Consider the following 14,563-nt stretch of genomic DNA (forward strand, 5'->3'; position numbering starts at 1 on the left):
CCACACTCTCACCAGGGACAAATCTCAACCAATGACAATGGCTGCCCACAGGAGAGTACCTCTATCAGCAGGATCAACTATATTCCGGTTGGTCTTCAACCTGATGGGTTTCACTTCCATGCCAGTCTGAAAATTATTGAAACAAGCAAGTGACATCACTCCATAGCAAAGAGAGGTCACTTTATTTTTTGTTACTACAAAACCTGCTTGTCACAGCCCCTACTTGTTCAACCTAATTGTTCAATTCAATAATTTTGTTGGATGGGGCATCTTTGTACATTTCATCCTCTTGGGACATACATTATACAAAGTAAAAGAAGTCAAAGGAGTAGACACAAGGGACAACATAGTGTTTCATATTATTTACATAAAACGTCCAGAAAAGGCAAAGCAATCAAATAAAATGTAGATTGGTGGTTGCCGGGTGCTGAGGGTTGTAAGTGGGAGTGACATCTAAAATATAAGAGAGATTATACTGGATGATGTAAATGTTCTTAAATTGTTGTGATGGTTATATATCTAGGTATAATTACAATAAGCATTGCATTATACCTAAAAATGTCTATGTTTTTACTATATAAATATCAAAATAAACATGTTTAAAAGTAATAAAAGACAAGTTGCATATTAAAAGTACCTTTTATTACCAAAGTGTTAAGTTTTAGGTACTATTAAATCCCAAGTTTTTTATTTTCATTATTGAGTAAAATATAAGATTCTTGTAAGAACTAAAATTTCATATGGGAAGCTGCTTCATAGATCTTTGGTAGCCAATAGTGACTCAATAAGAAATGGTTTCCATTCTTAGTGGACAATAATTTTAAATAGTATACTGAAAGTCCCTAGAAAATAGTATTATATCTACTTTTGCTTAACAGCTTTTCCCTATCATCTTACTTAGAGCTTGATATATAATAGGTTTTTATACAATATTTTTAATAAAAATAAAAAGAATACATATATGAATACATCAGGGTTCACTGAATAATTTTTAGAATTTTAATTGTGGTAAAATACATATAAATTCTATTGTCTTAACCTTTTCTAAACATACCGTTTATTAGCATTAAATACATTGACACTGTTGAACAGCCAATCTTTAAAACTCTTTTCATCTCACAGAACTAAAATTCTCTACACGTTAAACAACTACCCAACTACCCATCTGCCTCTCCCTGAGCCCCAGGAAACCACCATTCTACTTTATGTGTCTACGGCTTTGCTACTACTCTAGTAGTACTTCATATAAGTGGAATCATAGAGTATTTGCCTTTTGTTATAGTATGTGTCAGAATTTTTTCTTTCAATGCTGAATAATATCCTATTGTATGTATATACTGTATTTTGCTTATCTGTTTATTTGTTGATGGTCATAGGTGTTACTTCCATTTCTTGGCTACCGTGCTGTTAGGAATATTGGCATAAAAATATCTCTTCAAGATCTTGGTTTCAAGTCTTTTGAGTATATGTCCAGGAGTAGAATTACTGGATTATATAGTAATTCTATTTTTAAATTTTAAAGGAATTGCCAAACTGTTTTCTATAGTAGCTGCACCATTTTACACTCTTCCAATAGTGCACAAGAATTCCAATTTTTCCGCATCTTTGCCAACATCTGGGTTTTTTTCTTTTGCTTTTTTGATAGCAGACTTTCTAATGGGTGTGAGGTAGTATCTCACTTTGATTTTGATTTACTCTGTGAAGAGTTATTTTCTACGCAACCTATTTAGGGGAAAAGGTAATGAAACAAGCTGAATGCTTTTTTTTTTAACAATGTGACTCCAAAAATGTACATTCCAATAAACAATTTCATTAAGAATTAATACTGGAGAATTTAAACAAAGAAAATCCACCATGTAGATCATAAAAATAAAATCACAAAATATCAATGAAAATGTGAAAATTTTTACCAAAAAAGGAGCACGCCTTTTTAATGGCAAATTGTACTTGTCTTTCAGTATATATGAAATTCTACTCCTAGGTATATATCCACAGATGTGAAAATATATGGTCACACAAAACCTGTATAGGACTGTTAATAGCTACACTGTCATTATACACATCAAGGAGATTCAGTCCACTGATAAATGGATAAAGAAAATGTGTTCTATCTATAAGATGGATTATTGTCATAAAAAGCAAAGAAGTATGATAGCATGCTACAACATGGATGACCTTGAAAACATTTTGCTAAGTAAAGGAAACTAGAAACAAAAGATACCTTCCATATATACTGATATACAGGCATACCTTGGAGATGTTGTGGATTTGGTTCCAGGTCACCAATTAAATAAATATTTCAATAGTGAGTCACATGAATTTTTTTTGCTTTCCCAGTGCACAGAAAAGCTATGTCACACTATCAGTTCAGTTCAGTTCAGTTCAGTCGCTCAGTCGTGTCAGACTCTTTGCGAATTGCAAAGAGTGAATCGCAGCATGCCTGGCCTCCCTGCCCATCACCAACTCCTGGAGTTTACTCAGACTCATATCCATCGAGTTGGTGATGCCATCCAGCCATCTCATCCTCTGTCATCCCCTTCTCCTCCTGCCCTCAATCCCTCCCAGCATCAGGGTCTTTTCCAATGAGTCAACTCTTCACATGAGGTGGCCAAAGTATTGGAGTTTCAGCTTCAGCATCAGTCCTTCCAATGAACACCCAGGACTGATCAGCTTTAGGATGGACTCGTTGGATCTCCTTGCAGTCCAAGGGACTCTCAAGAGTCTTCTCCAACACCACAGTTCAAAAGCATCAATTCTAATAAAAAAAAAAAAAAAAGAAAGAAAAGAAAAAAAAAGCATCAATTCTTCAGCGCTCAGCTTTCTTCACAGTCCAACTCTCACATCCATACATGACCACTGGAAAAACCATAGCCTTGACTAGACGGACCTTTGTTGGCAAAGTAATGTCTCTGCTTTTTAATATGCTATCTCGGTTGGTCATAACTTTCCTTCCAAGGATTAAGTGTCTTTTAATTTCATGGCTGCAATCACGATCTGCAGTGATTTTGGAGCCCCCCAAAATAAAGTCTGACACTGCTTCCACTGTTTCCCCATCTATTTCCCCTGAAGTGATGGGACCAGATGCCATCATCTTAGTTTTCTGAATGTTGAGCTTTAAGTCAACTTTTTCACTCTCCTCTTTCATCAAGAGGCTCTTTATATTCTGCCATAAGGGTGGTGTCATCTGCATATCCTCACTTTCTGCCATAAGGGTAGTGTCATCTGCATATCTGATATTATTGATATTTCTCCTGGTAATCTTGATTCCAGCTTGTGCTTCTTCCAGCCTAGCGTTTCTCATGATGTACTCTGCATATAAGTTAAATAAGCAGAGTGACAATATACAGCCTTGACGTACTCCTTTTCCTATTTGGAACCAGTCTGTTGTTCCATGTCCAGTTCTAATTGTTGCTTCCTGACCTGCATATAGGTTTCTCAAGAGGTGGATCAGGTGGTCTGGTATTCCCATCTCTTTCAGAATTTTCCACTTTATTGTGATCCACACAAAGGCTTTGGCATAGTCAATAAAGCAGAAATAGATGTTTTTCTGGAACTCTCTTGCTTTTTTGATGATCCAGTGGATGTTGGCAATTTGATCTCTGGTTCCTCTGCCTTTTCTAAAACCAGCTTGAACATCTGGAAGTTCACGGTTCACGTATTGCTGAAGCCTGGGTTGGAGAATCTTGAGTATTACTTTACTAGCATGTGAGATGAGTGCAATTGTGCGGTAGTTTGAGCATTCTTTGGGATTGCCTTTCTTTGGGATGGGACTACACAACAATCTATTAAGCATGCAATAGTACTATGTCTAAAGCAACCACGTACACATCCCTTAACTTTAAAATGCTTTATTGCTAAAGAAATGCTGACCATCAAATGATTCTTAATGAGTCATGGTAGTAAATATCAAAGATTACTTATCACAAATCACTATAGCAAATATAACAATAGTGAAAACGTGTGAACCATTGCAAGAATTACCAAAATGTGACACAGGGATTCAAAGTGAGCAAATGCTGTTGGAAGAATGGCACTGATACACTTGCTTTATATGATGTTGCCACATACCTTCAATCAGTAAAAAGTGTAGTGTCCGTGAAGTGCAATAAAGCAAAATGCAATAAAACAAAGTATTACTGTAGATATAGACCTATATATATCATTTATATGAAAATCACACATGTTATATGATTCCATTGATGTGAAATGTCCGGAAGAGGCAGACAGACCAGAAGCAGTTTAGTGGTTGCCAGGAATTATAGGTGTGGTATTGGGAAGTACCTGGGTTTATCCGTTTTTGTTTTTTTCTTGGAATGGGTGAGATGATAGAAATGTTCTGTAAGAAGATAGTGGTGATGGTTGCACAACATTGTGAATATATACTTAAAAAACAAAATTTGTTTTAAAATGGGACATTTTAAGTTTTATGATATTGTAAATCAAGTGTTCAATTAATTTTTTTTAATTTTTATAATGGAAAAGAATATACACATAAATTTACCAGCAATTCACTGAATAATGTTTCTTATACATATCTTTTACAATGAAAAAGGACATTAAAGTGGTTGAATGCATTTTAATAATGTGGCTCTAAATTTATATATTGATCTGAAAGCTTTTATTTTGCCTTTATCTTTTTTTAATGTGTTAATATATAGCTATATTTTTTCCATTTATTTTTATTAGTTGGAGGCTAATTACTTTACAATATTGTAGTGGTTTTTGCCATACATTGACATGAATCAGCCATGGATTTACACGTGTTCCCCATCCCGATCCCCCGTCCCACCTCCCTCTCCACCCGATTCCTCTGGGTCTTCCTAGTGCACCAGCCCTGAGCACTTGTCTCATGCATCCAACCTGGGCTGGTGATCTGTTTTACCCTTGATAGTATACTTGTTTCAATGCTATTCTCTCAGAACATCCCACTGTTGCCTTCTCCCACAGAGTCTCAAAGTCTGTTCTGTACATCTGTGTCTCTTTTTCTGTTTTGCATATAGGGTTATTGTTACCATCTTTTTAAATTCCACATATATGCATTAGTATACTGTATTGGTCTTTATCTTTCTGGCTTACTTCACTCTGTAAAATGGGCTCCAGTTTCATCCATCTCATTAGAACTGATTCAAATGAATTCTTTTTAATGGCTGAGTAATATTCCATGGTGTATATGCACCACAGCTTCCTTATCCATTCGTCTGCTGATGGGCATCTAGGTTGCTTCCATGTCCTGGCTATTACAAACAGTGTTGCGATGAACATTGGGGTGCACGTGTCTCTTTCAGATCTGGTTTCCTCGGTGTGTATGCCCAGTGTGGAGATTTCTTAAAAAACTGGAAATAGAACTGCCATATGACCCAGCAATCCCACTTCTGGGCATAAATTTATATATTTCAATGGATGCTTTCATTAGGAATTACTATTAAAGAATGTAAATGAATAACTCCCATATAGATTATCTTTTAGAGGTAAAAATGTTTACTGAAAAGCCGAGCAGGTCTGATATCACATATGTAGCAGCTTGAAACTTGCTTTCTAGTAGTCAGTCTACAATTCTGTCTGGACCAAGCTTTAAATGAAAACTGACCACTCAAATAAAGTCAGTTCTTGCTGGTTGGGAGATAAACAGAGAAGCATCAGACATGGAGCACAAATGAATATTCTAAAGCAATAAAGGCAAATTTGGCTGGTCTGCTATTGAACCACTTGGCTAGCATTTGTGATCAGAAGACTGACGTGTAATATCTGTTAGAATTCAAGTTCCTAGATTCCTCTTCTAGAGGTTTTGACTCTTTTTTTAAAAAATTTTTTGATTTTTAATTTTTTTTATTTTTATTTTTTCATTTATTTTTATTAGTTGAAGGCTAATTACAATATTGTAGTGGTTTTTGCCATACATTGACATGAACCAGCCATGGATTTACATGTGTTCCCCATTCTGATCCCCCCTCCAGCCTCCCTCCTCATCCGATCCCTTTGGGTCTTCCCAGTGCACCAGCCCTGAGCACTTGTCTCATGCATCCAACCTGGGCTGGTGATCTGTTTTACCCTTGATAGTATACTTGTTTCAATGCTATTCTCTCAGAACATCCCACTGTTGCCTTCTCCCAAAGAGTCTCAAAGACTGTTCTGTACATCTGTGTCTCTTTTTCTGTTTTGCATATAGGGTTGTCGTTACCATCTTTTTAAATTACATATATATGTATTAGTATACTGTATTGGTCTTTATCTTTCTGGCTTACTTCACTCTGTAGAATGGGCTCCAGTTTCATCCATCTCATTAGAACTGCTTCAAATGAGTTCTTTTTAATGGCTGAGTAATATTCCATTGCGTATATGTACCACAGCTTCCTTATCCATTCGTCTGCTGATGGGCATCTAGGTTGCTTCCATGTCCTGGCTATTATAAACAGTGCTGCGATGAACATTGGGGTGCATGTGTCTCTTTCAGATCTAGTTTCCTCGGTGTGTATGCCCAGGAGTGGGATTGCTGGGTCATATGGCAGTTCTATTTCCAGCTTTTTAAGGAATCTCCACACTGTTCTCCATAGTGGCAGCACTAGTTTGCATTCCCACCAACAGTGTAAGAGGGTTCCCTTTTCTCCACACCCTCTCCAGCATTTATTGCTTGTAGACTTTTGGATAGCAGCCATCCTGACTGGCGTGTAATGGTACCTCGTTGTGGTTTTGATTTGCATTTCTCTGATAATGAGTGATGTTGAGCATCTTTTCATGTGGTTTTTGACTCTTTAGAATAAAGAGAAACACAACTGTCTGCACTTTTAATAAACTTCCAAGTAATGAATTATTCACCTTTGAGACTCTTTCTTTAATTATAGCTACCAAAAGTATTCAGATGTTTTAACCCACTAATCAACCAAAAACAGAAAGGGTATTTCAATAAAGGTAATATTATTTAACATTTTATTGACTGAAATATTCATGATTACAAACTGTATTAGGTTTTCTATTATCAAACACACAATTAAGGTAGGTTTTCAATTGTCAATGTTTAAATGAAGAAAGAAAAAAAGGAATCTTTTTCATTGGTGGGTTCTTAGAGTTGGAAAAATTCTCCAACAATCTACATTCTTGTCTTGTGTACTACTGAAGGCTTAGTTTGGTCATCTAGGAATTTAAAGCCCTGTTTTAGAAGACTAATTGGTTGTAGAATCCATAGCAAAATAGGATTGCAATAAAAGCCATAGGATTGCGTGGCTGAGGCAGAGTCAGCAACGACCCCAATGACTAAAATCAAATTTTCCCTTTTCTCTGTAAAGAAAGAAAAAGAAAGAAAAATTATTTTTAAAAAGTATTTAAAATTGCCTGACTATTGCACTAAGTGCTTCTCCATGAGGAGACTCTGACTGTGACAGAGCTAGGAGGGCTGTGCTCCATAAGCAGCGGGGCCCTCCCACCCCCGCCACCCTGCACAGGTCCTCCTGACCCCCTGGGGCTACTTGACTTTTCCTACATGTTCCCTCCTGACTCAGCCTTGGAACCCACCCAGACCTCAGGAAGAGGATTAGAGATTGTATTCCTGGTTCTCTAAAAGTAGAAGCCCATCTGGGGATTCAGTGAGAGGAAATACCAGAGAGAGAAACTGAAGCAGGAAGTAGGATGGCTGGCTGAACCTTTAGACTGGGAACACCCCCAGAGGGTAGGAGGCAGGAAGGGAGCTTAGGTAGAAGTGTCCTAGACTGCCTGCTCTCTGAGGAAGGTTTGGAGTCTTGTCATGGAGTTCAGGGGACAAAGTGAACCATCAGAGGAGTTCCCTTCTGACATAAATTGTAATGAATTTAAATTTCTAAAGGCAGTAGAGTGTCTTGCTCAGTTATGCTCCCGGTAGCTTGGAGCTACATCATAGAGGTTATTAGTCAACCTCCAGAGTTAAGAATTACATTATACTGGTCACCAGACTGCCAGTATTAAGTCAAGCAATTAAATCAAGTAAATGTAATTGGTTTATACATGTAGGAAACATCCAGCAGGAATATACTTCAAGGTCAAATAAAAACTATTTTTATGAATGAGACTTCAGGCAAAGATACCAGTGCATTTCTGTGGCTTTTACATGAAAGAACAGTTATTTTCCATGTTTTACTGTGCCTTGGCTATCAGAAACATGGATGTTCCTATTATTTTCTGATTGTGTCTTCATTATTTTGGAATGGCAATATTGAGTTGTTTGTTCTTACATTTTTTCACTGCAGAAAACGCATTTATTGGAGTATGTTTTGCCATTTGTTGCACAGATTGGATCCATTTCTCTGGTACAAAAATGTAATTGACCAACATATATACCACACACTGGCTGTTAAACATAAACAGAAAACATAATATTTTTCAGATAATGAATTTCTTGAATAAAATGTTCTTTGTTCTTAATACGTCATGGTATGTACCAAAATGAAATATATTCTATATTGAAGTTTAAAAATAGACACAAGTTACTCACATATAAAAAATGCTGTACAGTAGAAACCAACACAACACTGGAATGCAACTATCCCAACTATAAAAAAGTGAATTTGTTATAATTCTCCTGTTTTCCTCAATAGTTTCATTATTACATAATCTGATACTCTCAGATTACTACCATATATGTATTTTTTCATATATATGAGTGTTTATAAATGTGTATTTAACCATATACGTATATATATAATTTGGTTAGTAATGGCAGTGTTGGTAATTTACATAAATAAATAGAAGTGTGTGTATACTGACATAATCTGCTTTTTTTTTTTAACATATAATACCTAAATTCTTATTGGAACATAGGAATGCTCATTCACTTACTTACTGCTATATGAGCTGATTTTTAGGCATGTTTAAATATATTCATCTGTTTAGTTGTTCAGAAATGTAGTTGACTTTCTTCGCCTCTATATAATTTCACTCTGAGGTTTTATGAAAATTATTATTTTATATTCCTCCTATAAGTGGAATTTTTTTTAGCTACTTTAATTTTAGCCTTTCTCTTTTCTAGGGTAAACAATTCAACTTTAAACACCACTTAACTGCTTTCAGATGATGGTATACAACAAAGGTTATGCCCGATAATAGAATTTTGAGTAAGGGATATTTTTACCTTATCTGAAATGACAGATGGTTTGAATGGCTGGCAAGATTCTATTTCTTGAACTTAGTGTAATAAGGACACTTTATCTTACTTTCTGAAGAATTATTATGTGGTGTTATTTTTTTTGTAAAATTAGCTTTTAAACTAAATAATGAAAAGTTTACCTTTTTCAATTCCCACATTAATCAATATAAACTTACAGCGTCACGCATGTCACGCGTTTTTCTTGGAGATGCAAAAGAAGTTTCTGCAATCAACATACAAAAGGAAGATGAAAAGTAAGATGATGAAGAGGAAAAAACAGCCTTTGATAGGATATACCCACATCTATACAAATCACCTACACAAACACAGCAAGTAATGAGGTGAGGCTACTATGGCAGTATCAAAATAATAATTTCACAAAATAACTCTGAATCTGGAAACAGAATTCTAAATTCACCTCATTATCTGTGAAAAAATAACTTTAAGTATGGTTTAATAATCACCAAACTTTCTGTGGAGATACCTTTTTTCCTCATTTTTATAAATAAGATATTCTAGTCAGAGAAAAAGCACCTTGCTTAGTGCAACTTAATATGCTTGTATGAAGTCACTTAATATGAATAAGTTAATTACTACTTAATTTCTTCAAGCTCAGCTCGAGTATCATGAATCACTTTAATACCTCACAGCTACTCTACTCTGAAATTCATGGGCCACCTTGTGCTTTAAGAAAGATAAGTGGTCAGCAGAGGGATCAATTAGTTCTCTCCTAACACAAATTTTGACTTTAGTGCACTCAGAGCTGGCAAGGAATGAGTAGGATTGTTGAGGAATACCAGATCTAGAGGACAGTATTACTCCCCACACTCTGCATTGAGCAACCATGAAATCCAACCTCCAAAAATGGGGAAAATTAGATAAATATCTTAGTCCTAAATGAACAAACATCTAAATTCTACTGTTCATTCTAACCACTCTTTCTAGCTCTACATTTCTAAGGAGGGAAATGAGAAACCAATCAACTGATGCAATTTGTGACAAGATTTTTGTAACACGTGTCATTTCATTGTGCCAGTTTAAGAATTACACGCCCAGCACAGCAAGCTCCTCCGCTCCTTGATAATAGTAGTTGTTTCCTGCATTTTCTATGATGTGTGAACTGCTTCATCCAAGATTGAAAAATTTACTCACCACAATAAAGAGGAAATGCCAAGCCAATGATTAAAATAGCTTTGATCCATGACGAGAAGAAAGACATTTTATCAAGTCTGTAGAAGAAATGCACAGGAATGCTCATAACACACCGTCGCACGAACAAATTGCCCATTTCCAAGTGAAAGTTTCTTACTTCTATAGGAACTGATCCCCTCTCCTAGATTTGTAATTATGGTGGGAATCTTGCCCCAATCCACAGGACATACAGGTGAACAGAAGGCCTCGTAGAGGCTTGAGAGAAACACTAGGACAGGTCCTCTTTGCCTACTTTAAGAAGGAGAAGTTCACTCTCCCAACCCTTGGCTCAGCCCACAAGGAGCCTGGCTGCATTTAAAGAAATATGCACTTTGGAAGTTTATTTTTTCCTCAGAAAATAAATAGTTGTTTCAGAAAGGACTGACCTGGAGCAGTCTTCACTCCAGTGTGACAGACCAGGGCTGCCTCCACAGCATCCCCACCTGACCTACCTGACACAAAGAAGGTGGCAGAGAGTGAGGGTTGCAGCTCCAGGGACTGCATGTGTAGGGTCTCCTCTCCTCAATTTCCCCCAGCTGAGGAGTCTCCTTTAATGGATTGTAGGTGAGGAGCCTGGTGCAGGGACACAGATGAACCCTAGCAGATAAGACCCTGAGGTTTTCTGTGTTCTTCCTCGTAAAGATCTAACACAGATCATCTCTCAGTGGGGGTTTGGGGCAATTGTAATCTGATGAACATGTATGAGGAAGGGAGAAGGTGACAACCACGCTTTGAAACCCTAAGGTATAGAAGAGATGGGAGAGCTTTCCAAGCTCCTGAGTTGAAAACGAAGACTCATCAAACCACAAAGAGAAGAATGAGTTTTGGGAGCTATAATTAGATACATACCTACACCCTTAGTATTTTGAAGGACACTAGAAGCCCATTAGACTCAATTGGAGATTTGATTTTCACTTTTTTTTTTTTTTTTTTTTAGTTAAAGGGTCATTTTCATAAAGCTGTAAGCACTAACACAGAAGAGTTACTGTGTTCCTTTAATCAGTTTTCCCCAATGAGAACATCTTGTAGGATTATAGTACAAATTCATGACCAGGAATGTTCAAAAAGCTCCCAGGTGACAGCCAGAGTAGCCAGCTTTGGGAAGCTGAGCTGGAGGACAGCATGTGAATATCAAGGAGAGCAAGAAAGCTTGGGAATACAATTGAGATCACAAGGGACAACACCCTAAACTATATGATGGATATAGTTTACGATCTTTAGTCAAGTATGAAACCAAACAGAGTTTGAAGTATTAGTAAGAGATGTAATATAAACTATTTAATCTGCTTCACAGCCTGAAAGTCCAGAGTTCAAATGCCATCTACCACTAAGCAACCTTGAGATAATATTCAGACTTTCTAATCTACTATTTCCTAATTTTAAATATGAGAATAATAATTTCTGTCTTAAAGATTTGTCATAAATATTAGGGATAAAATATTAAAACAGGATGCACTTAAAGTTGTGTTAGGCTTACATCTGTCACCCTAATCTAACCTGACTTTTTTTCAGTGAAGAAAGCTAAGATTTAGAAAAGAACCTTTGAATACCGCTATTCAAAACCCACAAAATCTGCTAAATACAAAAATTTTTCCTATATTATAGTGAAGTTATGACAATGCTTCCACTAGATTTTTGAAATATCACAGAGATACCATCAGAGACGTCTATGCAGATAATCCTGGCACATGACATTAAAGGAGAAATTAAACTGAAGTTTGGAGTTGAAGTGAATGTAAAGTCCTTGTACTGGCTTTTTTTCTCTATGTGCATTTGTTAGTGGAGATTAACAGCTGGAGACACTGCCTATGAAACAGAACAGGTCACAAGTTTTTGAAATTATCTGCTAAAGGAGTGTCAGATATGTGGGTTATTTGATGCATATCTTTTCTGAAAATGCTTACATATATAAATATATTTATATGCATAAAGGTACAGGTATTTATTACATAACTATACTAAAATCACACATAAATATATGCATATGTGTGTATATGGATATATTCACAAATGTATATATAGTCATATATATCTATATAGTTACAAATATACTAACATATACATATAATAAAACATATATGTAATAACATTATCATTAGAGATACACATAGACATCTATATACACATAGTATATAAATATACACATATACACACACATATATATAAACATAAGTTATCTAAGTGAGCCCTAAATGTCATCACAAGTATCCTTAAAAAAGGGAAACTGAAGGAAATTTGATGCAGACTCACTAGAAAGGTCAAAATGAAGATGGAACTAAGAGAAATTTGAAGATGCTGGCCTTAAATATGATTGATGATAGATAAGAATAGAGACAGAATAATAAAATCAAGATACTTCCTTGTAACTAGGTTTTTAAATTTTTTTTATAGTATATCTTCATATAACCATATATAAATACAAATAAATACTTTTGCCAGCAATCTTGTAAGTTGTGCAGGTCACCACATGTTCACTCACCTAATTCTATATTTTAATAGTTGCTTTGTTGGGTCAAATAATCTGTGCAGTTGAAATTTTAAAGATAAGACCAATTTACTCTTCAAAACTCTTACACCATCTTCCTATGGAAAAGATAGGCTACAAGCATGCCTGTTTCTCTGTACCTCATTAAATGAGTGCCATTTGAAGTATTTATGTTTTCACATACACATTTAAACATATATACAAGTATAAAATGTTCATATTTGGAAGATTTTGTTCAGGGACAAATTTCTCCATTTGGGAATAAATTAAATTTGTTTACTAATTAAGTTAATGAAGTAATAATTTCCATTTTTTTATTTTTAAGAATTTTCATCTATAAACATGGTTCAACTTCCTATTTATTTAAGTCCAGAGCATGTGAAGAAATTAATTATTCCTCTCTAATTAACACAATTCACATCCATGATCTGCAAAATTAGAAATTTCGAGATCTTTGGTGAAATCATGTTATATATAACATACAGAAATGTATCAGCTTATGTGAAATGGTGATGGGTGAACTTTGGATACCAGCCTGTTTTGTATATTTAGAATTCACTCTAGCTGGAGAATGCTGAAATATATGCTTCTTCTCTAATATACCAAAGTTTATAGTGCTTAGGAGATCCTGTTAGATGTTCACTGAATACAAGATAGTGCAGTCTGTCTACATGGTCATAAGATTTCCCCATCCCCTCTGGCAGAAATATATATATGAATACATTCCAGGTTTATTGAATATGACAAAACATATTACTTTGGAGATATGGAAGAATTTGGTTCTAGACTACTGCATGAAGTAAATATTGCAATGAAGTAAGTAACACAAATTTACTGGCTTCCCAATGCATGTAAAAGTTATGTTTACAGAGCCTGGCGGGCAACAGTTAAAGAGCTGGACACAACTGAAGGGACTTAGCATACACATATATATGTAACCTATAAAGTGTGCGGTAGCATTATGTCTTAGAAACAATGCACGTACCTTAATTTAAAAATACTTTATTGCTAAAAAAAATGCTAACCATCAACTGACAACACTAGATTGCCGCAAACCTTCAATTATCAAAAAAACACAGTACCTGCAAGGCACAATAAAGTAAAGCTTGGCAAAGCACTAATGAACATAGATGAAACAGTCCCCGGCAAAATATTAGTGTACATAATTCAGCATTATGTTAAAAGGATCATACAACATGATCCAGTGAGATTCATCCCAGGGATACAAGGATGATTCAGTTTCTACAAATCAATCAATGTGATACACTAGGGCTTCCCTGGTAGCTTAGTTAGTAAAGAATCCACCTACAATGCAGGAGACCCCAGTTTGATTCCTGGGTCAGGAAGATCCATTGGAGAAGGGATAGGCTACCCACTCCAGTATTCTGGCTTGGAGAATTCCATGAACTATATATTCAATTTCCACAAATCAGTTAATATGATACAATACAGTAAGAAATCAAAGAACAAAAGTGATAAATGATTTTCTCAATAGATGAAGAAAAAGCTTCTGACAACATTCAACATTCATTTATGATTTAAAAAAAAATCTCAAAAGTGACTACACAGGGAACACAATCAACATAATAAAATCAATCTATGACAAGTCCACAGCTAATATTACACTCAATGATCAAAAGTAGAAAGCATTTCCTCCAAGATGAGGGAAAAGTCAAAGATACTCACTCCTGTTGTAATAGAGCAGGATGAGCATAGCCCTTAGCAGACAGCCATTGGTGTGCCTCATTATTCTGTATGCTGTTACTAGGCAATGGATC

At 35.6% G+C, this 14,563-nt stretch overlaps 1 protein-coding gene across 1 annotated transcript in view; it reads right to left on the reverse strand.

The window, feature by feature from the left end:
- Positions 1–6,993: 6,993 nt before the first annotated feature.
- LOC122700361 (sperm-associated acrosin inhibitor-like) overlaps positions 6,994–14,563 on the reverse strand; it is a 151,921-nt gene continuing 144,351 nt past the window's right edge. The window contains exons 3-6 of the mRNA XM_043913202.1: positions 10,262–10,338; positions 9,286–9,332; positions 8,199–8,314; positions 6,994–7,272 (exon numbers count right to left, since the gene is read on the reverse strand). Of these exons, the coding sequence (XP_043769137.1) occupies positions 7,230–7,272; positions 8,199–8,314; positions 9,286–9,332; positions 10,262–10,338 (283 nt within the window). The 3' untranslated portion in view covers positions 6,994–7,229. The remainder of the gene's footprint in view (positions 7,273–8,198; positions 8,315–9,285; positions 9,333–10,261; positions 10,339–14,563) is intronic.

The sequence above is a fragment of the Cervus elaphus genome, chromosome 9, assembly GCF_910594005.1.
Source record: "Cervus elaphus chromosome 9, mCerEla1.1, whole genome shotgun sequence".
NCBI lineage: Eukaryota > Metazoa > Chordata > Mammalia > Artiodactyla > Cervidae > Cervus > Cervus elaphus.